Source organism: Zerene cesonia, chromosome 11 (assembly GCF_012273895.1).
Source record: "Zerene cesonia ecotype Mississippi chromosome 11, Zerene_cesonia_1.1, whole genome shotgun sequence".
Classification (NCBI taxonomy): Eukaryota; Metazoa; Arthropoda; class Insecta; order Lepidoptera; family Pieridae; genus Zerene; species Zerene cesonia.
This window is the reverse complement of record NC_052112.1, coordinates 5,023,091-5,049,068: the sequence shown is the minus strand read 5'-3', so window position 1 is coordinate 5,049,068 and position 25,978 is coordinate 5,023,091. Positions and strand designations below refer to the sequence as shown.

The following is a 25,978-nucleotide window of genomic DNA, read 5'->3' as shown; positions in this document are numbered from 1 at the left end:
GTCACAACATTTTATTTACAATATTTACAAGGTCCAAGCTTGGTACATAAATGTAATGAAGCCTAATTTACATATTTATTTAACTAGTTACGATTTCTCTTTCACTTTACGTGAAGCATACTGGTCCAGGAATAAAGGAAAACTCGTGTTCAGTGTCGATGTAAGATAATGGCTGGAAGTCAGATATTGGTAATCGATCACTACGCGATGTTTTTATTTCTAAAACGATTTCTCCAGATCCTTCCTGTAAAAAAAATAGTTCATTAATACCACAAAAAATATCAGGAACGGGACAGAAAAACTTGTAGTGAAATGCATACTTCACAAGTGTCCTTAATTATTTGGGGTTCCCGAAATTCGTATGAGTTTTGTCCAAATAGTTTAATTTTACTTGAGCGTATTAATTCAGCAGGAATGTCCGATCTGAAATCATAAATATTTGGGTTACTGCTTTATATTCTATCGACTTCAAAAAGCTGATATTTCCTGTGTGATCTCATTTAAAATTGGTCTTGTTCTGATTTATTGTTAAAATGTGTATATACTCGTATTTAAGTATTAATATATATTTATTTCTATGTTACCCAAGTTTTAACAATAAATATACCTTTGTGGGGCCTTTGCGTTAATACAAAGGTAAGTAAAATTCTGCCTTGCTCCATTAGACAGCAGTCTTAAAAATCGCAGCTGTACCATTGTCGGTCCATCAGCATCATATGATATCTAAAATTTTACGATAAATCATGAAAAGCATACTACAATATTGAAAAGTAATTGATTAATATTTTAAACTTAAGTTACCACCTTAAATCCCTTTTGAAGATGGGAAAATTTCTGTCCATTAGATTCCACATATATAGCCGATGGATCAGTCTTATCGGGATAGAGACACGTGCTGTGTCCCTTACAGTAGACGCGGATCGGCCGTGCACCTCCGCCACGAGCGTCAACCCAATAATATCCTACAACGCAAGAGAATTATTTGCGCAAATAAATAATCGTCATTCAATTTATATGGCTGCCATGTATATTATTTTAATTTTACCGTCTGTTAAATTTATGTGTGACATCCGTAAATCCCGGCAAGATAATGATGGATTTGATCTCGTTCCCCAAGGTCGCCTGGACGATTCTAAAGTGGATCTAGCTGTCAGAACACCTGTCATAATATCTCGAGCCCAATCTGTTTCTTCATCTGAAAAAGAAAAAATAGTTATAATTATAAACTTCGACTTATAAGCACATCTTATGAGGTCTGAACTGGAATTTACCTTCATCAATTATATCATCAGTCGTCGTTTCGATCGAATCTGATTCAATATTTCTGCGACGCCTATTCCTTGTGAATAGTTCAGGTGGTAATTGTGGCATGGGAGCAGGAGGACCTGGAGGGCCCGGCGGACCTGGAGGACCTGGTAATCCAGGCCTGCCTTCTGGCCCTGTAAGTCCTTTTGCACCAATGGGACCTTCTAGTCCTGGTAAACCTGGCGGTCCCATATCGCCCTTTGTACCCGACGGTCCCACAGGCCCCTAAAATATAATATTAATGAGCCATTTTTATAAATTTTCGTAAAAAAAACAATAATAATGGGACATAAATTTACCATATCGCCTTTAAGACCTGGTCCTCCAGGTGGACCTGGAGGGCCCAACTTCCCTGCTTCCCCTTGATCGCCTTTTAAGCCAACTGGACCGGTATCACCAATATGCCCTTTAGGACCTCTATTGCCCTTGTCACCTTTTATCCCGGGAAGACCAGTAGCGCCGATTGGTCCTGGAGGACCTGTCATTCCCATAGGCCCCGGGGCACCAACGTCACCCTAAAAAATTACCACTATTGTGATTTTTGTGTCTAGAGATAACTATCTCTACCGTACATTATTTACAGGGTGTAATCGTTAAGTATGCACGGGCGATTATTCCGTATCTATTACAGATATAAAAAAACTTGAAACTAATGTGAAAAGGATGTATCTAATGAATAAAATGTCAATAATAACTTTTTAACAAATATAGAACGTGAAATATCCAAAAAATTGAGATTTAATAACGACGAATGATTTAATCTGTTGAAAGCATCCTACTAATATTATAAATGCAAAAGTTTGTAAGGATGTGTGTGTGTGTTGCTCTTTCACGCAAAAACTGATTCTCTGACACGCAGAACCGATTGCAATGAAATTTGGTACATAGACAGCTGGACAACTGGAATAACGTATAGGCAACTTTTTATCGCTTGACTTACGCGGGTGAAACCGCGGGGCGCAGCTAGTATTTTATAAAAAAAAGAATTTTAAATATTGTAAATAATATTATTATTCTGAATGCAGTTAAATGCTTAAGACGCAGTAGGTATCCAGCTATGTATACCTACTGCTGATCATTTTGAACAGTTGATGGACTAAAGTTAAAAGTTGGTAGTAAAAAGTGAAGTCCCGTGTTCCCTACTGGGGTATGGGGCAGATGATATACATCTGTTTCACTCATCGATTTTCTTTATAGACAAGTAGGTGATAAGCCTTCTGTGTCCTGCCAGACCGAGACATTTTTTTTATTGTCCCCACCGGGAATCGAACCCAGGACCCCTCGGTTCTACGCTCACGCGTTTACCACTGTACCAAAGAGGCGGTCAAAAAGTTGGAAACTTACAATAAAAAAATATGAAAAATTAGTTTTTTTTTTATTTTCGTATGTTATCACTTTCGAATTAGGAATTGTTCCTAAAGACGCCATCAATTTTGATTATAAATATACTAAAGAAACTTGCAACAGGCCCACGTGATCCAACAATTCCTCGCTGACCCTCATTCCCTGGCGGACCAGGCGGCCCGATAGGACCAGGTTCACCTGGAGAACCCTTAGGTCCAGAGTCTCCTTTTTCACCGGTTAACCCAGGACTTCCTTGTGATCCTGCTGGTCCTTCAGCACCCTATCATAAAATTAAAAATAAATTAAATGAGTAATAGTTTACTTCTCAACAATAAAAGGGATGGATGGCATGGATGGTTCAGTACGGCGTACTAGATATTAATTTGTGTTACGAGTACCAATACCCTTTTATTAAAAAAATAAAGAAAACTAGTGTACCTACATATGTGAGTGTGTGTGTGTTTGTATGTGTCATGGCTGTGTGTACTTGTGTATGGTAGCGTGCGTTCGTGATTGTGAGAAGGTAAGATTGTGAATGAGTTACGTAGATTTAACTTTCCCTACTGTGTTGGTTAAAGTAATCCTTAGAGAGCAGCCATTTTATTATTGTTTTGCGTTGATGTTTGGATATTTTTGATATTTTCAATCCATTATTTCTCACATTATCTAAGTTTGGTTGCAGATATAAATATTGCCCACGGAAAAGGTCGTACTGAGTGTTTAAATTGTTACTACATTTATAATAGAACGCCGAGTTACGTTTATTTCATAAATAAATGAATTATAGAATTTGTAAAATTACAGTGTCATATATATTTACACGTACATCGATGAATCTTTCGATTAGGAGTAAGAATCACATAGGTACTATTTATGTTTCTATATTATGCATGACTTAGGTAATATTTAACTATTCTGATCAATGATAATGAAGAATTGTGTATTTCATATGCGTATTATGCATATCTATACACACAACAAGAAACTCAACAAGAAAATTCATTTCTTGAATACTTACGGGATTACCAGGCATTCCAGTTTCCCCAGGTTTTCCAATAGGACCAGTTGGACCAATCGGACCTTGTGGACCCGGACTACCCTCAGGGCCATCTAATCCAGGTTCTCCTTTTATTCCTTGCGGACCGGGTTCACCTCGATCACCGGGAAACCCGTCTGGACCGATATCACCCTTCGGTCCTTCAGGACCAGGAAGTCCTTTAGGGCCCATTTCCCCTTGTATACCTGGCGGGCCATCATCACCTTTCTGACCTATAGGACCTCGTTGTCCCTTTCAAAACACAAGAACAATTGTTTATAAATTAACATAATAAAAATATGTTAACATTTTAGGTTGTGGGTTTTTTATGCTTTTTGTTTTCAAACAAATAATATTCAAGTAAATAAACATAAATCTATCGGTGCCGAGATAACAACATTGTTTCCTTATAATAATTTGCATACTATGACAGTAAATTACTGTATTAATTACCATTTTCCCTTCTGGGCCTTGTGGTCCCGGTGGGCCGGGTAAGCCAGGACTGCCCACTTCACCATGTTGTCCTTCAGGGCCTCTAGGACCTATTTCTCCTTGAATTCCTTTAGGTCCGCGTATTCCTGCTACCCCAGGCAAACCTATTGGTCCAGGAGGCCCTAAAATGATATTGTATAAGTTAGCCGTTTTTCCATAGAAATTGCAATGTCTTCATAAAAACAAATGAAATGGTATTATTGTTACCTATTTGTCCAATATCTCCTCTGTCTCCTTTTGATCCTTGTTCGCCTTTTTTTCCTTCTGGACCTGTTTTTCCAATTGGCCCTGGCGGGCCGCGTACTCCATCTGTTCCCGTTGCACCGGGAGGGCCAGGCTCTCCTGGAGGTCCCTTTTCCCCAGGCAAACCAACTGGACCAATATCACCTCGCAAACCTTGAATACCAGGCGATCCTTGTGGTCCCTTAGACAATATGACGAATAGTTCCTTAGTTATATATAGGACAGAGTATAATTTAGGTACTTAAATAATATCAATGATAATGTAATGTAATGGTATTTATGTATGTAGAATTACTATCTAAACGGTGCTAGTAACATGGTTTATCAATAATTTATTAACTACCAGATGAAACCTGCGGTTCTCTGCACTCGCGTGGTATTTGGTTATAATAAAGCCTATGTGTTCCCAATAGAAGATTTTGCGTGAAAGACTAACAGACATCCGTACATTCTAATAAACGCTTGTAATATGAGATGGATCAAAAATACAAAAAACAAACATATATAGTTGATAAAAATACGTACAGGTTGTCCAATGTTACCCTTGAAACCCTTTTCACCGGGTGGGCCCGCTTCACCCTTATCTCCATCTTCTCCAGGTGGGCCCACAGGACCAGGGGAACCCGCTAATCCTCTAGGACCCGGCAAGCCATCTCTTCCAACAGGTCCTACAAATCATTATTAAGATAAATTTTAACAAAAAATTATAATGCGTTAAATTATTCACGAGCTCGCTCGTTGTAAACTTTCTTATCTTCTTAATATAACTAGCAGTGACTCCGTGTTCCTAATACACTAACTTCAGTTATAGTCATATATTGTTTTCTGTGAAAACAACATATCACCTTGATGTGCATTTAAATATGTGGGATTTGGGTATGCTTCGCCAGCCAGGCCAGGCAAGCTCGCCCTGGGGAAGTACCACACACCGATAGAAGACCGGCGAGAGAGGCGTATGATGAAGGCGATTGTGTAAATACAGTGAAATGAGGTAAAATATGTGTGTTCGTAATTGTAACATTATTGGTTATTTTTTGCTTTTCTTAAAAGGTTCATAATACTTTGAGTAGTATATTAAGTACATTTATCTATATTAGGTATTTCGTTCAAATATACAATTTTACTTTTACCTAAAGGTCCTGGTTCCCCAACTTCGCCCTTTTGGCCTCCAGGCCCAGGAGACCCGCGAGGTCCTTCCCGGCCTGGTGGTCCTTGTGGCCCTTGTGAACCCGTTTCACCCTGTTCGCCTTTATCACCTCTAATACCAGATGGACCCAGAGGACCAACATCTCCTTTTTGCCCCGGCATTCCCTGTGATAACAAACACAAATCACTACATAAGTAGTATAAAACAGAGTCGCTTTCTCTGTCACTATGTCCCTATGTATGCTTAAATCTTTAAAACTACGCAACGGATTTTGATGGGGTTTTTTTTTAATAGATAGAGTGAATCGAGAGGAAGGTTTATATTTATTTATTTTATTTATTTATTATATATATATTATATGTATAATATAATCTATTAAACTACTCCGAATTAACGTGAGTGAACCCACGGGCAAAAGCAAGTATGAAATGAAGAAAAAAGAAACGAATAACTTTAAAAACAGTAACAGTAAATAATACAAAGTAATAAAACAATATTGTGTAGTGACGATTATAGCAAACTCGATAGAAAGAAATATTAGCTTATTGAAAAAGCTGAATATTTTCAATTTTTAGTTATCGCGAAAATCCACTTTCAACAAAAGCATAACAATTTAAAAAAGACTTTATTAACAATCAAAGTTCTTACTGGAGTTCCAGGAGGACCGGGTTCACCGTTTTGACCAGGTGGTCCAGGTGAACCGACGGGCCCTGGTTTTCCTTCTGGTCCAGCCGGTCCTGGAGGTCCCTCCTTTCCCATTTCACCTGCTGCACCCATTTCGCCAGGTGCACCTGGTGTACCTGACGTTCCTTGAGGTCCAGGTGGACCGGGGTCACCGTTTTGCCCCTGTGGACCCACTAATCCTGGTGGTCCCGTTTGACCAGGAGCTCCAGTTTCTCCCTGTATTTTAAACCAAATTGTTAGTGCTCCTTTCATGGAAAAATATGTTATTTCAACACCACATGCCAATAAAAACACGTTTTAGAAAGACAAACTGTAGTGACCAGTTTTTTTCAGTATTCTCCGAATATTATAATTAGTATAGAATCTTAATGATTTGTAAAAAAATAAATGAAGTTTCACTTGCAAAAATTGCAAAAATTGTCAATAAATCATTAAGAGGGCGATTTAATTTGTTGCAATTATATTAAAAACTAATTAAGGTTTTTCAAATTTAAGAAAAAAAAGCTGTGTGGTGTGTGGTGGCTCAGTGGTGGATCCTCGGACTTCAAAATCTATAAGTCGGGGTTCGAGACCGGGCGAGCGTGCAGGAAATAAAAGATGAAATTTAAGATATTTACCGTTGGTCCACGTTCCCCCGGCAAGCCTGGTAAACCCGCTTTTCCATCAGCTCCTGGTAGTCCAATCGCGCCAGGAAACCCACGTGGACCTTCAATTCCTTGTGGTCCTCTTTCGCCAATCGAGCCAGGTGGACCAGGTTGCCCAGTGTCGCCTTTTGGACCTGGAGGACCATCAGAACCTCTTCTTCCGCGTGGACCCCTATAACCCTAAAATGCAAATATCGATGGTTGATTGCTAGAGATTTGATATAATTTTATCATGTAAAAAATACTTAAAAAATACATACCCTTGGACCACTTTCACCACGGTCACCGGGGTTTCCCACTAAGCCCTGAAAATGATTAAGAAAATATTGAGTTTCGAAAAGCAGCTAATGTATTAACCAATGTCAATAAAAAAAAATCTAATAATAAACAGAAGAAAGATTAGATTTTTTGTTTCATTGCTACTATCTTTATTAAAAATTATTATTCATAATTATAATTATTAGGTTATGGAAAGGTTCAGTTTTGATGTAGCGCACTTATATGTAACTATTTATTGCATATTTTAATTATTTCTGTTTTTCATACTTAAGACAATCTCGGCAAATATTACACGAAACTTGACTTGACTTTAACTTTATTTTTCAACACAATTACAGCTATGATAAGGAGACAAAATATTTTATTTTCGCAACAAAATTTGTCTAACGGAATCATGCATGCAGTGCATTATAGAACCCATTTACTTATTGGCGAGCATATTAAAGTTTTGTTGTAATTAGTGCTAAATCTTTTTACATTTTGTATGGGAAGCGGATTTGCTTCAATATTTTTAAATGTATTTCTAATATTGTTCCTAACAAGATTTAGTGCCGGTATAAAAATGTTTTAACCTGAATCGGACTATTTGAAGCGAGTAAAAAAATCCATATGCGGGTAAGAAAAATGTATCGTTTGAAAGAACTGTTACTTTGTTTGATTGTTTGATTTTACTTTAATTGAATTTACCATCGCACTAATTCAAATAAAACCACTGGAACAGCAACTACGCGGATGAATAAGCTATTATCTTAGTAATCAATTAAACAAAACAAAAAAATATTTTAATAATTTTTGGTTATAATTTTATGCAAAAACTTAAAAAAAAATTACAATATGTCTACCCAGGAGAAACCGGGGCACAATATTTATTATCTACCAACTGCTCACCTAGGTGCAACTAATAAATAATTAAGTGGAATATAACATGCCATAAAACAATTATGTCAAACTTACAGCAATTCCTTTTGCTCCTCTTCTTCCCCGTCTACCCGAGGCTCCCTTATCTCCCTTCTCTCCTTGAGTGCCTGGATAACCTGGTGGTCCTTGTGGGCCAATAGATCCCTTTTCACCTGTTGGACCAATTGACCCGGTTTCGCCTCTAGGACCTTCCATTCCCTAAAAATAGATAATGACATTAAACAAAAGCAATTAGTTTGAACAAATAGTACAATTACAAATAAAAAAAGTATTATTAATAATACAATGCTTAGTTACTTTTTGCCCTTCAGGTCCTTCAATTCCCTGCGGTCCCGGTTCGCCAGTTAGACCTCTCTCTCCTTTTAAGCCCATGTCTCCCTTTTCTCCTTCGATTCCTATAAAATATAATGTCATTTGAAATACTAATATTAAATACGTTGTCGAAAGACAATATTTAAAATAACAATACAATTGTGTGTACAATGTGAAGCATGTCCTTTTACCTCTTATTCCTTTATCTCCTTTATCACCAATCAATCCTCGAGGTCCATCATCTCCTTTTAAGCCACGAGGACCAGGAAACCCTAACATACCCTGAAAAAGTTAATTGAATAATAATTACGTTTGGTGGCTTAATTTTGAGCTAAATAGTATAGGTACATTTTCGCGGTAATAAAACATTATTTGGTTGGAAATTAATCAAGTTAATCTAATGGCTGCTTTTATTTTTTGTTTGTAAAAGACTGGTTAGATGAAAGGAATAAAAAATGACTTTATAGAATTCTAGCGACCCCTGGCTTTGCACTTTGCACTTTACAGAAATTATAAAATAGTCGAAGTAATGCTGCAATTCGTTATCTTTAAAAATAAGTAAGCAGCATGTTATGAAACTTATCTACCTCAATGTTTTCGGTTCTGTTAATTTCTAGTTTGTTTTGATTGGACTTAAAAATACTTTACCAATATAGTAACAAACGATATTTTGTATTATATTTTCTGTAAAGAGCCCGCGGAAAGGCGAGGCGGTTTGCTAGTTCTAAATAATTTAATAAATATCAAAATAACAGGTAAAATCCGACAAAGTGAGTTTTGGCCCTTAACTTCTTTTTTTTCATGATTTTCATTTGATTTTCATGATTATTGCATTTTTGGTGGCAACCAAAAGTTTGCTTAAGAATAAATACACTCATTGCTTGAATTTAATTTTCGCATTTGTGATAATTTTTGCGACTCCTAAGATATTAATTTGAATTATAAGGTGTAAATTGTGAATCAGGCGAACTGCATGAAAAGCTTCAAGGCTTACTCGTTTAAAATGACAAGGTTAAGAGTGTATTTTCTGTAAATAGCTTTCCAATTAATGCTTAATTACTGCAGGTCTGCCCATTTATAAGTATTAAAATGGATGGTGTATTTTGTCTTTAAGAGATAACCATATGCCATCGCAGACTTTTCCGTAGCTCTATATAAGTTTTACAAAAAAATTTGTGCATACTCTAGTGTCACAAAAGTAATGCATGCATTGTAAAACTTAACGCTTACACATGAAATTACTGGTCAAATTAGTGTTATAAGACTAATTTTAAGTCACTTATTTCGTAATATACATCCGGATAAGATACACAATTCCACCATACATTATTTTGTAACAAAGGGAGTTGAATGCTCCCAGATGTATCGATTTTCTGAAACTCAAACAAATGCACAAAAGTTCAAAAAAGCTTAACAAATTAACCATAAAAACTTTTTCGAGAAACCACCCTATCCATTGGTGAAAACAGACTGAAAATAGGTACAGAAGTTTTTGAGTTTATCGCGAACAGACACAGACTAACGTCACGGGGTATTTGTTTTATAATATGTTATTGTAGTGATTGTTAGGTAAATATTCTTACCTGTGGCCCTGGTGGACCTGCTTCACCCGATGAACCCTGCTGGCCTGGATTTCCGGGTGTTCCAGGGGATCCTTCTGGACCTGGAAGACCTGACATTCCTGGTTTGCCTTGAGGACCCTGATAATACACGTAAAATTATTTACATTTATTTTTAATCGATTTAGACTTTATTTTTTTTAAACATCTTTCATATTTTATTATAGCTTACTTGAAGTCCAGGTGCACCCATTGGTCCTTGAGGACCAGGCGAACCAGCAGGCCCCATGATACCTGGTTGGCCCTGAGTTCCTGGTGGCCCTGGCTGACCCGAGGCTCCTTTAAGACCTTGAGGGCCTTCATTTCCTGGAATTCCTGGATAACCAACGAGTCCGGGAAAACCTCTCGGTCCCATGAATCCTCTTGGCCCCTTAAATGATAAGGTATTATGTATTTTTTTAGTACTAAATATTTACCAAGTTTGAATAAGAAAATTACTTTAAAAGAACAACTACAGAATTTCTTGCCGACTCTTCTCTGTAGAAACTGCCTTTCGAACCGGTGGTAAATGTTATAACTGTGTAATATGGCGATTCAAAAGTGCTTCTATAGGAAGTCTAGTTGAATGAATAAATGTTTGAGTTTGAGTTTGAAAAATTGTACAGAGTAGTACAATAATGATAATACTTAAAATGCACGATAAAACACATAAACATTCTCATACTGAAATATACTCAAATAATGGTAAACGGAAAATTTTTCATACAGGACAATCGTGCTAAATCCTAACAAATATAAAGTGAAAGTGTACCAATTCTATATTCGGTTACTCTGTTGCGTTTTCGGTTGTTCTTTGTGTTTGTTTATAAATTGATAGTTAGTAATGAGACATATAAAATCTTCATTGTTTGTTTGTTTGAATGTGCTTCTCTCAGGAATGACTACTCTACATTATTGTTTTAAAATAAAGTTTTAGGTCTACTTTGTAAATGTGAAAATACCATTTCTCCTGATAAGCCTGGGGGTCCAGTTGGCCCATCATCCCCCGGGGGTCCATCTGCACCAGTAGCACCGGGTTCACCTTGGATGCCTGGTGTTCCACTTTCACCTTTATCACCCGGTATTCCGATTTGGCCAGGATAACCTTGTTCCCCTTTCGTTCCGGGTGGTCCAGGTGCACCCCTCTCACCGTCTCGACCGGCATGACCGCGGCGACCTAGGCGACCGGGTGGTCCTTGTAGACCTCTTGGTCCTGGAGGACCCTAGAAAAGAAAAAATATGATAACATACGTTTAAAAAATTAATGCGATTTAATAAGATAATTTTTTGTATAGATGATCGTTATTTCGATATTTTATTTAAATATACGAACATTTGGATTTTTAATCTACGTTACCAAAAAACGAAGAAGGTTCTCAATTTTACATAATTTTTACAGTTGCCAATTTTTATGAGCTTTTGTTAATTTTAGTTAAGTTAGTTTAATCTAATATAAAATGTATATCCCTGTCGCATTGTTTATATTCTATAATGGTAAGTGTTGTAGTAATTAAATAACTAAACTTACTGGTTCTCCCTGATCGCCTTGTTCACCTTTAGAGCCTTCGGGTCCTATTTCACCTTCTGATCCCGGTGGACCTGTGAGGCCCATTGGCCCCTCTGCGCCACGCATTGCCGCCTGTTGATGTATCAAATAAAATTTGCTATTGAAATGAAAAAAGAAAGAAATATTGATGAGTGTAATAAAATACTTACCATATGTTGTGTCAGAATTTGCCGCAATGCTTCAGACTGCGCATCAGGCCCTTTTTCGTTGCCTGATTGCTGCAACTATTATTTTTATTAAATTAATAATAAATATTGTTTAAAAAAACTGAATAAAACACGATTTGACGATAGAATCAAGCAAATTGTCGCGTTTGCTCGTGTACAAACTAGTTGTAGAATAGAGAAATATAACCCGACAATGCTAATCAGGATAATAAATTAAACTTATGAAGAGATTGTAAATCGTAGGTATTGCCACCAAAGATAATAACCACCTTAATAAGCAACAAAGTTGAAAAGAAAATCTGCCCGTCAAAATGGAATCTAAAGAATTCGGTTATTAATCAACATTCAGAAGAATGTATTAAAAAGTAATCGAACATTTAATACTAAGTTGAAAAAAATAGCATTTACTCACAGGCACAACAAATACATGACCAGGTGCACCAGGAAAGCCTTGCTGACCTTCAATACCTGGTTTTCCCGGTTCTCCTTTAGGTCCACGAGGTCCTTGGGGCCCGGGTGGGCCCGGATATCCCCTCGGCCCCATATAAGTTCCCGTACCACCATAATCGTAGTACGTGTCCGATGTATCATAATTTATAGATTCATTATGCTAAAACATAGAAATTGCTAATGTATAGAGCAGTTTATTTTATAGCAGCGTAACTGGGTTAAGTAATATATGTATTATTTCAACTTCTTTGGACCTCAACTGTGAATGAATAACAATGCCCACTTTATCAATGAAAACATACCACACACTAGAGAGCAAACAAGTTTATAATTGAAATTAAAAGAAACGCCACTTATGTTCTTCTATTCTTCTTATATTGAATCGTCATTGTGCGATACCTTAAAATCTATATAACTTTGTTAATCTTATTACTATTATTTTGGGTATTGTTTGATATTGCCTAATTTAAATATCTTATTAATTTCATGGGTTGTTTATAACTATTGAAATAATACCTGAACAATTTCGGTTGGATGTGTAAGCCACTCTGTGTCTTCCGTCGTTGTCATAGGAATATATGATGATTCTGTTGTCGCCAAAGTCAATATGTCCAGTTTGTCATCATCCCTTTGTGTTGTCTAAAACAGTAATCGCTGATGAATTTTCAAAATTCATGCGAATGGTCCATTTAGAGGGTGACGAGGATTTAAAATCTCGTGACCTTTTACCTAGACCATTGTCTTTTCCAGACGATAACGTTTTTACAGTTTTCTAAATTGTCAGCTTGTCTTGAATATGTGTATTTAAATACAATATGTAATGTAATGTAATGTTTTATTAATTTATATACAAAAGGTTCCAGTGTAGGTTAGGTTAGTTACGTTACGTTTATGTGCTTTTAATTAAGATAAAATAATTTATTAGATCCTGAATAATGATCAGAAAATAATTGCGTAACTGTACCTTAAAAATACATGTATTCTGAAATCACATTTTAAAACCAAAAATAAATATTGGGATTGAAATATCACACCCACTCACGGTTTTATAGATATGATATTAAAAATAAAATAAAAAATTATTTATATTTTCCTTTGTTCTTCAGTATTCTTCATTCAATGATAAGTAATAACAACTCGCAGCAATACTCAGCAATATCAAACTCCCAAAGGAAATGTGTCTTCGCGCTAACGTGTAATTAGTAAACTATTTGCTGTTATATATTGGACATAGCTATTGTTATAGGTTATAGGATATTAATTAACGTTTTGTGGACTCTATACGGGTTTGTTCATAAATATATAACCACGTCAGCTGAGCTCTGTTTGCATGATTAGATACAGCTCGGACATATGTTTCACATTTGATATTAATGGATTACTTAATGACGGTGTTAACGCATTGTAGAGCAAAACGAGATGTAATATATAGTTTATAGCAAAATAATCAACAATTAAAAAGATATAGGGCAATACTTTTAAAATTTGTTTAATTGTTATTTATTTGTATTGTAAAACTAATCTGCAATACACAATATATTATGTAAACAATTAAGTTGCACACTTACCAGTGGTGATCCGATTTCTAAAGCATCTGGTCGTGCAATTTCAAATTGACTTGGTGGTGTAGAAATAAATTCGTCAACATCCGTAAATCTTCCAAAAATACTATTCTCATCTAAAAAAGGTGTATTCATAAATAATATAGAAATATAGGTTTGTTTATCTTATTTATCTTATTTTAGATGTTATATAATATTCGTAATAAAGTATTTACCTACTAGCGTTCCGATAAAACGTACTCTATGTTATTTTCAAAGTTTCAATCTATATATATGAAAAGTGGTGTTAGTAAATCTATTTATAACTCAAGAACGATTTAACCGATTATGTTGAAAATTTGTGCAGAGGTAGCTTAGAACCACGAGACGGATGTAGTAAAGATTTTATCCCGGAAATCCTACGGGAATGGGAACGTGTGAGCATGTGAGCAAAACCCCGTTCTATCTAAGTATATACGCAAATAAATTATTCTCAAACTGTGAAGATATTTAATACCATACATGAGAATCATATGATAATATCCTAATATTTTAAGAATAAATTTTGAACATACCATTGTCTGTTGAAGCTGGGTAAGGTATATTGAATCCATAACTTTCAGGAATTTGCCAATGCGGATTCACTGTAGTGACATCTCTACTTAAAGAGGCGAATAAATTTGTAGATTGGTTTTCAGTTTGGAATCTATTATTGCCATACTCGCTGTTATTTTCTAGCAAGTAATTTATAGGAGGCGCTGTAGCTATATCGGGTATTATATTATTTAGTGCAGGTTCCTGTCTGTCAATAGTCCTTGCTAATAATTCGGATTCGTATGAGCCGCTATTACAATCTGTTGCTAAGTTCAAGCACATGTCATACGCAAGGTCCGGTTGATTAGCGAATTGGAGCAATTCAATATCACCCTATAACAGAATATTATATGTAAGGAAATATGGATTTTAGAATTTTTTTATATCATATCTACTCATTTTAATTAGACAATTGTGATAATACTAATTCGTGAATTAGAATATGACAAACGTAATAAATACAACCTCATAGTATTGATCCGGTGTGACTTGGGTACCGACTACTAAGACACCAGCTAAATTAAAAGTGCTCCCCGGTTTTCTTAGAAGAGGTAGAGTTCCTTTCACTTCGCAGTCAACAAGCAGCGTCACTGAATCCCCCTTTATACTTAAACCAATGCGATGCCATCTATAAACAAAGATTATAGTTTTGTAACTATATATAATTACCTAGTTGTTTTACCAATTAATATTTCACTTAGATCTCGAATTTTAAATCGATAATTCGGGGGTTCAAGGCCAAACGAGCGTGCAGGAAATAAATTTTTTTCAATTTATCTGCGCATGTGGATAACATCACAACTTCCTAGAATTAAAAATTGGACTTCATGTGACATCTGCCAAGCAGCACTTTGCCATCGTGGTGGTGGTATATATGCGTGAAGATACAAGCTATATTCACCGTTCATCTGTGACGTTGATGCGATATGTGAGAAGCTCATGGTCCTCAGGATCGCCTCTCGTGTCCTCATAATAAAGTTCGATGAGTTCTCCCAACACCAGTTGCAGTTGTTCATCACCAGCGTCCGAATATAATACGAAAAGCGGGTTTTGGTCTGTTCCTGATACAAGAAGAGGAAAAACTTAAAAATTATCCAAAAATAAAGGACACAAATTAACTCATTGCGGACCTCTGTTATTTTTATTATTCTGTACAAAGATATTGAATAACAAAATTATTAAGTAGGTAAATGTTGTTAGTTATAATAACCTTTTAGCCGAACTACTGCTAGTATAGAGAAGTCTTCCGGAAAGGTGTTATAAAACATTCCCGCAGCGAGCTGATGGATTGTCGCATTCTCATTGAGGGAAAACGCGGATAGATCAGTGTCAGCTGTGTGAGGCGATTGACAGCGACCCGGAACCCGGGATACTCCTTCTGGCATTTCGCCATCCCGTATTATAGAAAGTACGTCGAAAATTTCCAATTTATCTGGGGAACAAACATTGCGGTTAGTTTTTAGTCAAGTAAATTTCAAAACGGGTAATGATAAAACCTGTATTACTAAAAGGTATTTAAGCTTACTTTTTCTTTTCGAAATGTAGTTTATGATAGGTACTACATATTATTTTATTTATTGATTTGACCGAACTTGATTTAAAATTTGAGTTAGTTTAACTAAGTTTATGTAAAACATAAAGTATATATGGAATAAGCAAATTAACTTACCATCCCCTTTTCCCTCCGCAAGTATATAAAACAACAACAGAAGTAACCGTCCTGTCATTTGTAGAGACATCGCGGCCCGAAGAGATTTACTGGGGATACGTTATATACAAAAGATCCCATCCCGGTTACTCCAAAAAGTTTATACGAGCTAGATATGTGGTCTCTCCCCCTGTGGACAAGACATGTCGTTGCGCTGTCGGCGTAGATGGTACTGATTTCCCACTGACGCCACTTAAACACATTGCTTCTCTATTAAAATCCTTACTGTTTTGGTGTCAAAACAATAAAGATCAATTACCATTTATACATGCTGAATTCCAAGAGGCATTGTAAGTTTCAAACAACCTTTTGTTTTATGGTTATTAATTTGTATATTAATTCAGATTTCTCAGTTTATTTAAAAAACAACGCCTTTTTAAATTTTTTCTGTGTCCGGACTTTTTACAATATGATCTGATGGTGTAGTAAACGAATTTTCCGAAATCTTTGAGTATAGTTTTCTTTCTTTTCAAATATAATGAAATGTTCTCTTAAAGTAAATTTTTGGCTTTTATATTATTAACAGTACTTTCCCTTCTATAAACATTTTCTCATATAAAGCTAGATAGAATTGATCGATCCAATGTGAATTGAACTGATCTTATTAAAAAAGGTTCTTGACGCCTGTATTGAGAGACGATATTAAATTTGACGTCCTTAACAAATTAGCCCGAGTCGCGTCTAACGAGACACCGAACCAAAAATAATAATCTTTGTGCTTTTTGAAAATCTAAATGTTTCGCGATATTATTAAATATCATATTTTCAAACCAATGCTGTGTCTTCTTTGATGTTTCGTTTAACGTATGCCTAACATTGGAAATAGCAAGATTTATTATTTTAAATTCCAAAGATCGTTTCAAGGAAGCTGTGTGAAGGCTGTGCGGTGGAGGGCGTTGGCACTTGTGCCACAGCTAATTAAAGCATTTATGGGTGATATCGTTAATTACGTTTTTGTACATATATATGTATGTTTTTTCGTTCCAAATTAACAATTTTTGATTACTATTTTTTTGTATAACATGTGTAGGAATAACATATTTATCGTAAAATGTATATGTGTCGTATTAATTACACATTACTGTAAATCAATTGTGTGTATCTCAAATATCTGTAGTCTGTACAGTGCTGAATAGGTAATATCTATACAAATACTTCAAAATTGTATCACGAATTGCACAACTACTCTTTCACATTGTAACTTGTAAGTAAGCTTCTTCTTGTTGAATATGAATCAAAATATTTGATAATTATTTAAAAGTTACGTTTCAGTACGTATTTTGCTCTGTTGCAAACGTATCTAAAATGAAATGGAAGGATTTCAATTTCAACAACAAAGTTTGGTAATTTATAAGATCAATATTTTATAAATAAACTCATTGGATGAATTAACCAAATGAAGGTCTTACAGATTGCTCTTAATGGCTCGAGCAGAAATTTTAAACGATGTGATCTAGCTAGTTTGCGATCAATTGAACAATAACCAGCTTTCAGATAATGTTTAAATGAGTTTGCCATTTAAATGCGTTTACAACAATCTGTGAATAGCCCACGACTTTTCATGGTAGACAAAAACACGTATCGTCTATTGTTAAGTTAGGTATATTAAGTATGTTATATAAATGGTTGAATAGCATATATCCTTCTTCGTCATTAAAATAAAAAATATATTTTCATTCGAGTACTTTCAACCACAAAAAAAACTCTTCAGCTTTATAATCTTAAGTAGTTGTTCGCCCCGGTTTCACCCATGGTACATATATAGCCTATGTGACTCAGCGTAATTGCATCTTTCTAATGGTGAAAGATTTTTTTACGTTGGTCCAGCCGCTCTCACGTGATTGCGTGACAAGGGAAATAGGGATTCATTTTTATATATATACACATATATAAATTACGCGTCACGTTGTTTGTCCGCAATGGACTCCAAAAATACTCAACCGATTTAAATCGAATTTACACACCATTTGCATTTTCAGAAAAATAGAATAATAAATATTATTTCAATTACAATAAATGACTACCCGGACGGAGCCGGAGCGTGTAGCTAGTTTATGTATAAAAGTATATAAACTTTTAAAATATAAATGTGATCAATTATTATTCTAACACAGGATTAGGTTCGATAATGCCTATATCAAGTACTGATAATATCTGAGTGTTTCTTGAAGAGTATAAAATATCATAGTTTAATTTGCGATAAGACATAGCGTTTTGTGAATGTATAAACTTAATACATTTATGCCTATCGCGTTCAGATTTAATTGCTACTACCCAGATTTTGACGCGAATGAAGTAGAGTAAATGTAGGTCAACTGCAGTCTAGGGTTGCAAACATCTTTCAAATACACACTTTTGTTACATACATAATAGAGATTATAAGTAAGATAGTAAGTCGAACCTAAAAAAATTTTAATTACATTAAGTATATGTATATTGATATCAATAATATCGTGAATATTCACGTTATACGTTTTGGTTAGCATGATAAAACTTTCACCAACAACGTGGTAACCCTTACCTGTTCTTGCAAGTTCTGATACCGCCGTATTCTATTTGAATAAGCAGTATAATTAATCAGGTTGCTGTGAATTGTTTACTATCAAAGTTTCCGTCATTAAAACACGTCGTATAACTTTAGTTGTGAAGTTATAGGGGATTATTGTTTGTTTACGTTATCAGTTATGTTATATGAGTTATAGGTAGTAGGTAGATATCTATGTAAATTGTCATACATTAAGACTATACTATAACTACTGTACTTGAGAGAAATTGAAGTCAATGCTGATTTTTTATCATTTTCTATGCGCTATGTAGTACATATATAATATCCATAGTTTAACTTCAGGCGCTTATTGAGCGTCTGTTGTTTGATTCCTCGAACTCTTTCTGTGGTTGGTTGATCATAATAATTGAATTTTTATTAGGTATTTTCTTGTTCATAATCATCAATAATTGATACTTATTGTCAAATCATACAATGAGGTCTTTATCTCTTTAATAATATATAAAATCAATTGCTGCTCGTTTGTGTCGTTAAGCTCGAGGACGATTTGGCCGATTTAGGTGATTTTAGTATTGAAATTTTAATCGTAGTCCAACGAAGGTATTCATATATCAAGCAATGCGTTGATAATGTAAGTACTAATTGCGTATAGGAAAATATTTGGCGAAAGAATTTTTGAAATCAGACCACTTGCTTTTTTGTGCATAACAGACATGCACAAAAATATATAAAGATAAGTGATGAAACGTTTGTATATCCTATTTTAATTTATTGCTCATTTATAAATATACTTTCACATTGTTACATTATTCTGATTAAATACAATGAATATGATCATAACTTTTGATTCTTATTGACTAAGTAGTTCATGCGAAATAAAAGACGTTATTCAATCAAAAACTTTATTAACTATTTATTTTCGGCCCCTGACTTTGTTCGGGTGCGTTTCCGCGAAAGTTTCTTCTTTTAATAGTTTTTCATATAATTTAGAAAGTATCCGATATTCGCCAAGATCTAACTCGTGTCTGCAAGAAAAGTTTTTAACAATAACTATTTCTTTCATTTCTGCTATGAAATATATATTATATATAGTAATTCTATTGCCCGTATCGTTTCAAAAAGGTATTTTCTTATTAGATATTTAGTATTCCTACTTATCTTAATTGTTTTAAAGATTCAAACAATAATTATTGTTAAAGGGATAAAGTTAGTGATAATTTATCTACTTATGGTAAAATCCTTGATTCACTATTTAGTAGAACTCATACTAAATTCTATGTACTTATTAATGCCAAATGTGTTCAATCATCAATCACTTAATATTGGTCACACAATTGGGTGATTTATTATTTACTGTCATGAAGACGAGTGGGACATAGTAAATATAATATTCATATCATTGGAGTACCTAATCAAAATATTGTTTTTTTGTTTAAAGGAAATTTTACGATATTTACATTTTCATATTACCTACTCGTATTTTTTGCAATGTATTGTATTGGCTTTGATTGATATTTAAAGCAAATGTAACTAAAGTGAAAAAAACATTTACATTCGAACAATTAGCAAACAAAATTATTTTAATATAGCGAAAGTGAAACGTTTCTAATATGCAATAATGATATATCTTCAAAATTTCCCCAGAGAGAACACGAAACAATCCTATTAATATTTATTAAATATCAATTTCTTTAGCCTATTGTGAAAATTGATTCGCAGTAATCTGGGTGTCATTGTGACTCACAAGATATTCCACTAACTATCCAATTTAAAACCAACTTTATTATTATCGGTCTTAATGGTTTATGGGGTTGGTAAACAAGGACAAGCCATTTTTTTTAAAGTCTTGTATTTGTGAAAAGCATAGAGGCAAATCAAATAAAATGTGTTGGAAAGAGCTGGAAAGTTTAAATTTTTTGATGTATCACGGCATCCTACGATTCTTTATATACGGAATACATAAAAATCTGAGTTTCTAAAATAACAAGAGGAATTCCATTTTAACAGCTTATTATTAAGTATTCAAAAGGAAATACATATGAAATTTATTTAAAGAATCTAAAAATAACAAGAGTTGCTTTAGTTGAAATTTTAACTAATCACTACTAAATTTCTAGTTTTTTATATCATTGATATGTGGTAGTCGAGCACGCTTCGGCACGAATTGGGCCAGCTCGCACCGGGGAAGTACCACACCCCCACAGAAGACCGGCGTGAAATAGCATTCTGCTGTGTTTCGTTCGGTGAGTGGGGGAGCCGGAGGCCCATATCATGTTCCTTCCCCTTCCCAGTCCTTTCCTTTATTCCTCTCGCTAATCCTTTCTTAATCCCTTCCCAATTTAAAGTCGGCAATCCATTTGTAGAGGCATAAGGTCTGTAATCGACTTTACGCCTCTACAAATGTTCTCATGGGCGGTGGTAGCGCTTAACATCAGGCGTCCCACCAGCTCCATTGCCGATTGTGACAAAAAAAAAATGTTTTATAATACTAGATTAAAAAATAGTTGTAATACCTGGTGACAGCATTAAAGACTTGCGGTACCAGGCATAGATCAGCCTTAGTCAGTTGGTCGCCAATGCAAAAGCTGCCCGCAGAATTTTGGAGAAGTTTTTCCAGGCTCTGAAGACCGCGTTTCGTCCAGTGCTTAGTAAACGCTTTGCATTTATCTTCCGTATCAAAATAGCTTTTTAAACCGATATTTTGGAGAGGTTGAATGCCGGAAACCACGGTCTGTACATAAAGAACATCTGTATTTTTGCTAGGGTTAAAATATCGTTTAGATTTGTGCAAGCAATATATAACGGAGATTGATTTCATACTTTTCTCATTTTGATTATAAAAATGTGACGAATGTGTAAATTGCCGCAAGATAAATTTAAACTTGAATGAAACTTTAGACACAATGAATTGAAGTCGGAAATTTAGTGTCTAGTGAAATTCGAATCCGTGACATTGTTTAACGAATTTTTAATGCAATAATTTATACTTGAATACATCCGAATTTTATTACTTTATTGCGTAAAAGGTAAACAAATTGAACTCACAATCCTGACAGATTAATACCTTACCTATAAAGAAGTCAGTGAAAAGTAGGAAACTTCGTGAAGGATCATGTCAAATTTCTATTAACTTCTGAGCAACTTTGCTTGAGTTCTTACAAATTTATGCATAGAATTGTTCGGAATTGACTTACCTCGCAAATTTCTTGCATGCGGGCCTTCAATAACGGAGTAGGCGGCGTCAAAGTTGGTATAGGTCGAGTATCTTCTAGATAATTAATTATGGCCATTGACTCCACGATTGTAGTATCATCTGGTAAATTATAGTGATGGTCTCTTTGTGAAATTGATAACAGGTTTTCGGCGTTTAAAAAATTACTAATGTCTATAGAATCGGGCTTATGGATAGGTTTCTGGCAAGGTTATGACGAGTGAGAGGATTCTAGAGGGGACCCTATTGATGATTTAAGCAATATATTTAATTAGTTATAAGAGACAACTAAATTCATTCGCACTTTTGAATATTGTTAAAAGGATCCCATTTATTCCTCTAATCAATCCTTTCCTAATCCCTTTCCAATTTGAAGTCGGCAATCCATTTGGAGAGGCGTAAGGTCTGCAAACGACGTTACGCCTACCAAATGTTCATGGGCGGTGGTAGCGCTTACCACCAGGCGACCCACCAGCTCCAAAAAAAGGAGAGAATGGGTATCGAGTCTATTAAAAAAGACGCCCTATCTTTTATGAATTTTGAAAGCTCTTGATCTGACGTGTGTTTGTGTTTTATATATTTTTAAACAAGGATATTACGGTACAATTTAAAGAAAATAGCAAAATCAGTATGTTCCATAAATTGTACTCGCTAACAAATACAAAATAAGTATAAGTATTTAATCCCGTTTGCTTCCATTAGTTCAATGTACACTCATGTAAACAAAGAACATAATCTGTGTAAAGTTTAAAAGCACTAAGTGAAAACTTTAATTTAACACAACAAAATTTTAAAGACAACAAAGAGTTCACCAAATAAGCACTTTTTAGTTTGTTATTTTAATACAAACATAAACTGAATAAAATCCTACAGTTACTTCTATAAAGATTCTTTATAAAAGTATTATCTCTAAATTAAAAGTAGGTACTATATCAGCAAGGAGGTCCTGAAAGCATTTCATTAATTCATATGCATATGTTGTAAATTGTGATGTTTCCAGTCAATAGACTGACCCAAATAGGTGGCAATTTATTAAGGGGCTTTTGTATGCGACGTATCTAAGGAGTTATTGACCTGTCTGTTACGATGTTAACGCAGATATATGTGTATCACCCTCATTTAATTCAAGAAGATTTCTTTAACAATTTTTTTTTATACAAAATATACGTCTTCTTGTGTGTTCCTTACATAGAAGCGGTCGAGCGTATGTGAGTACAATACTCAAATACCTTATATTATTACTATAGGAAGCCTAAAACTCCATATTTTGAGACCATATCTTTAAAGTGTGAGTAAGTTAATTAAATTTAATTAAAATCGGGTAAATCGAAAAAAAGTGTGTGGTTGTTAGCTACTGAAAATCTGTACATACATATACATCTGTACTAGCTATCAGTTCACGGGTTCACCCGTTCAAAGAGAATTAATTCATAGGATTGAGACGTTTTATAGTGATAAAAAGAAGCTTATGTCTCTAGCAACCTGACTATCTTAAGACATAGACATATTATAAATGACGGTTACATTTCAGAGAAATAGAAAAATAGACAAAAAAGGACATTTCAACGTAGTCGGCTTAAACTTATTTAATGCAATACTTAATTAAAGTTAGACCGAAATCATTATTATCTGTAGTTGTCTTGTAGAAAAATGCATCAATTGGAGAGACATGCAGAATTGTTTATCTAGTGCGCAATATAGTCTACACTGTCTACCACTATGGTAATTAGACTCGTGTGAAGTACTTAAAGTGTCGGTACTCGGGGGTATAGAGTGTTCGCAACTAGCACTACAGCGCGGTGACATCAGCAGTTATTGAACTGTGCTCCAGTTAATAACCTCAATCATGACACTATTGTTTATTTTTATTGAACGGCACTGGTTTTTGGGACACGATTTTATTTGCTACGCGGACAGCGCAAATTAGAAATCTGTTGGAGCTACGTTGAGTGCACTATTGTAAACAACAGATACATAAGGACATATTTTACTTTTCGTAACAATGACGTTTTAGATATATATGACAAATCAGTTTGAATTAAATATTGTATGCGCAATTCTGCGAGACTTTTTTATTGAAATTATTTTATTATATAAGTGTTTGCAGCATTTATAAAAACAAGCGTTTTTCAAATTGTTTTTTCCTGTAATGGTAACATATAATCTAGATAAATATCAGTTCTTATAAAAATGTAATCTCGAAACAAAATTTTAAGTAGGTCCCATAAAGGAGATTTATGAATAAAACGAGATCATGGTAAGAATCTGAAATCAAAGCTTCTCGTTGAGGTGAAATCGTGCGGATATTGAAAAGTATTAGAGGCTTTTATCGTCGTGTGAACATATATAGATGTGTTATAACAACCAATATCATACCGTTTGCTGGCAATTTGTATGTGAAAATTTGAAAGGAATATCTGAAATTCATTTTCGCGTGCTGCCAACATACCTACATAATCAGGTTTCGTTATAAAATATTTTCTGCAAGAAGGAAGTTATTATTCATATTGCCTTAGGGAATTGCCTCTTGGCCGTACCCGTTTTGTTGATTCGTGACAAAAGTTATGTCTTGTATGTTATGTTGTGTATGACCCATGTCTTTCATGTGAGGGCACTTCAGGGGTTGTGTTGAGTTACATTCTATAATGATGTTTGAAGAATACACTTTTTGCAGCGATCTTTGATATTTTATACATTGTTCTTAAATGGATCGCGTGTTTACATCTATCCAAAGGTCTGTTATGTTGCGAGTTGTGTGTGAAATTCGGATGAGGTACGCATTTTATCTACGTGCTATAATGATTTTATGTTTTTGGAATTGTTTTATAACTTTATTTTTTTTAAGAATAATTTAAAAATATGTATTTCTTGTGCTACATAAGGAAGGTAATACTATATAATACTTCAATCGTTATTCAGACATATATATATATATATAGACATATTCATAGAGGCACCAATCTACTGGAGTTATGGGAAAAAGTACAATTTGACCTACAAATTAAAAAAATGTGAACAAATTATAATGTATTGTTTGATCTAAGAAATTTATCATCTAGACATTAAATTATGTCATAAATTTTACATAAACAGCTGATTTAAATCATAATTATGGATTTGAATAATCGTAGTACCGTATTTGTAAGTAAATATCTAATCAAGTAAAGAAAAGACAATAAAAAAAGGGCAATAAAACCAATATTATGTTGTTTGTTTTAGCTACATTTACTGCTACGCGAGGCCCTACGGCCCTACTTCATCAGCTTATGAATTTAAGGCATGTCTATTTACATTTGAATATAAGAAAAACGAGTTACAACGAAGAACGTGTTTTTACTGCAATATATAATATATAGTACTATGACTCGTTCTCGTATTTAATTCAAGTTTTCTCTTACCGATAATCAATGCAGGGACCTTCTGAGACGGGTTGATGGCACGAAATTGATCCGATAATTGTGCTTGTTGCTTCACGATGTCCACAGAGCGCTCCTCATATGGTATTTTTTTCAGATGCAGAGCAGCACGAACCCGCCAAGTGCACGATGATAGCCAAAACCCATATAAAATTGTTGGTGTTTTAAGCTTTAAAAGGGATAATTTTAATAGGCGTTTACAAATAATCACAAGTCCAGTGAGAAAAAATAGAAGGGAGAATGTTAAAAAATTAATACAAAAAACTTGTACCTACATGAATATATAAAACATAAATGAATGCAGTAAAAAGCTTTTTAAATCTTTAGCAGCTACGTATGTGATTTCTTTAGATTATTATAGTACTTAAAAATATGTTTATATTTTTGTAAATTTTAAAAAAATATTTTAATGGCAACATTTTTGTGGCTGTCACAAGTTGATTCTAAATTTAATAAATAAACATTGATATTATTCGCATAATGTGCAAGGTGCAATTAATCAGATTACGCATGTTTATCTAACAATTGTTTATATAAACACAATTTTCTGTATGCAAAGAATGCTTCAAAACACTTTACGTCATAAATAAAATTGTCCAATATGTTAAATTAACTACTTACTGCCATCCTGCTCCAAAATAGTATTCCAATTTAATTGTATTTCATTTAAGTATGAACATAAATGTATGTTATAAATATTAAACATTTAACCATCTAAAGTGTAGTAATTAACGATATGAATAACTTATCTATAAGGTTATGTTTCTGACATATGCTGTGTGATGTGACCATGGCACACTATGTAGTATTCATCCG

General features: G+C 34.4%; 2 protein-coding genes across 2 annotated transcripts; both read right to left on the bottom strand.

Annotated features, from left to right (window-relative positions):
- LOC119830383 (collagen alpha-1(I) chain-like) lies at positions 1-16,183 on the bottom strand. The gene is made up of 32 exons (XM_038353379.1): positions 15,991-16,183; positions 15,532-15,753; positions 15,223-15,382; positions 14,787-14,949; positions 14,303-14,654; positions 13,755-13,864; positions 12,703-12,825; positions 12,149-12,346; positions 11,719-11,793; positions 11,531-11,641; positions 10,965-11,225; positions 10,196-10,393; positions 9,988-10,104; positions 8,596-8,686; positions 8,390-8,487; positions 8,129-8,290; positions 7,156-7,200; positions 6,869-7,075; positions 6,216-6,467; positions 5,551-5,731; positions 4,946-5,088; positions 4,385-4,601; positions 4,139-4,299; positions 3,668-3,937; positions 2,768-2,929; positions 1,605-1,820; positions 1,272-1,530; positions 1,046-1,195; positions 805-962; positions 608-723; positions 321-423; positions 1-244 (listed from the first exon to the last, which is right to left on the bottom strand). Exons 1-32 carry the CDS (start codon positions 16,058-16,060, stop codon positions 107-109), a joined length of 5,289 nt encoding a protein of 1,762 aa, XP_038209307.1. The 5' UTR covers positions 16,061-16,183; the 3' UTR covers positions 1-106.
- A 3,241-nt stretch (positions 16,184-19,424) lies between these two features.
- Positions 19,425-25,962, bottom strand: LOC119830449 (probable maleylacetoacetate isomerase 1). Its single transcript, XM_038353477.1, has 5 exons — positions 25,784-25,962; positions 25,145-25,331; positions 21,730-21,848; positions 21,049-21,266; positions 19,425-19,560 (listed from the first exon to the last, which is right to left on the bottom strand). The coding sequence occupies exons 1-5, from the start codon at positions 25,787-25,789 to the stop codon at positions 19,449-19,451; spliced, it is 642 nt and encodes a 213-aa protein (XP_038209405.1). The 5' UTR covers positions 25,790-25,962; the 3' UTR covers positions 19,425-19,448.
- Between the last annotated feature and the right edge of the window lie 16 nt (positions 25,963-25,978).

Excerpts from the sequence above, each read along its gene's own strand:
- LOC119830383 (XM_038353379.1), bottom strand. The coding sequence starts at position 16,060 with ATGTCTCTACAAATGACAGGACGGTTACTTCTGTTGTTGTTTTATATA. Across the intron at positions 10,394-10,964 it reads CAGGCTTATCAGGAGAAATG|GGGCCAAGAGGATTCATGGG; the intron begins GTATTTTCACAT and ends TTATCATTTAAG. Across the intron at positions 2,930-3,667 it reads CTGGAATGCCTGGTAATCCC|GGTGCTGAAGGACCAGCAGG; the intron begins GTAAGTATTCAA and ends ATTTTATGATAG.
- LOC119830449 (XM_038353477.1), bottom strand. Across the intron at positions 21,849-25,144 it reads GGTCCCTGCATTGATTATCG|ATGATACTACAATCGTGGAG; the intron begins GTAAGAGAAAAC and ends ATAATTTACCAG. Across the intron at positions 21,267-21,729 it reads GCATGCAAGAAATTTGCGAG|ACCGTGGTTTCCGGCATTCA; the intron begins GTAAGTCAATTC and ends CTTTATGTACAG.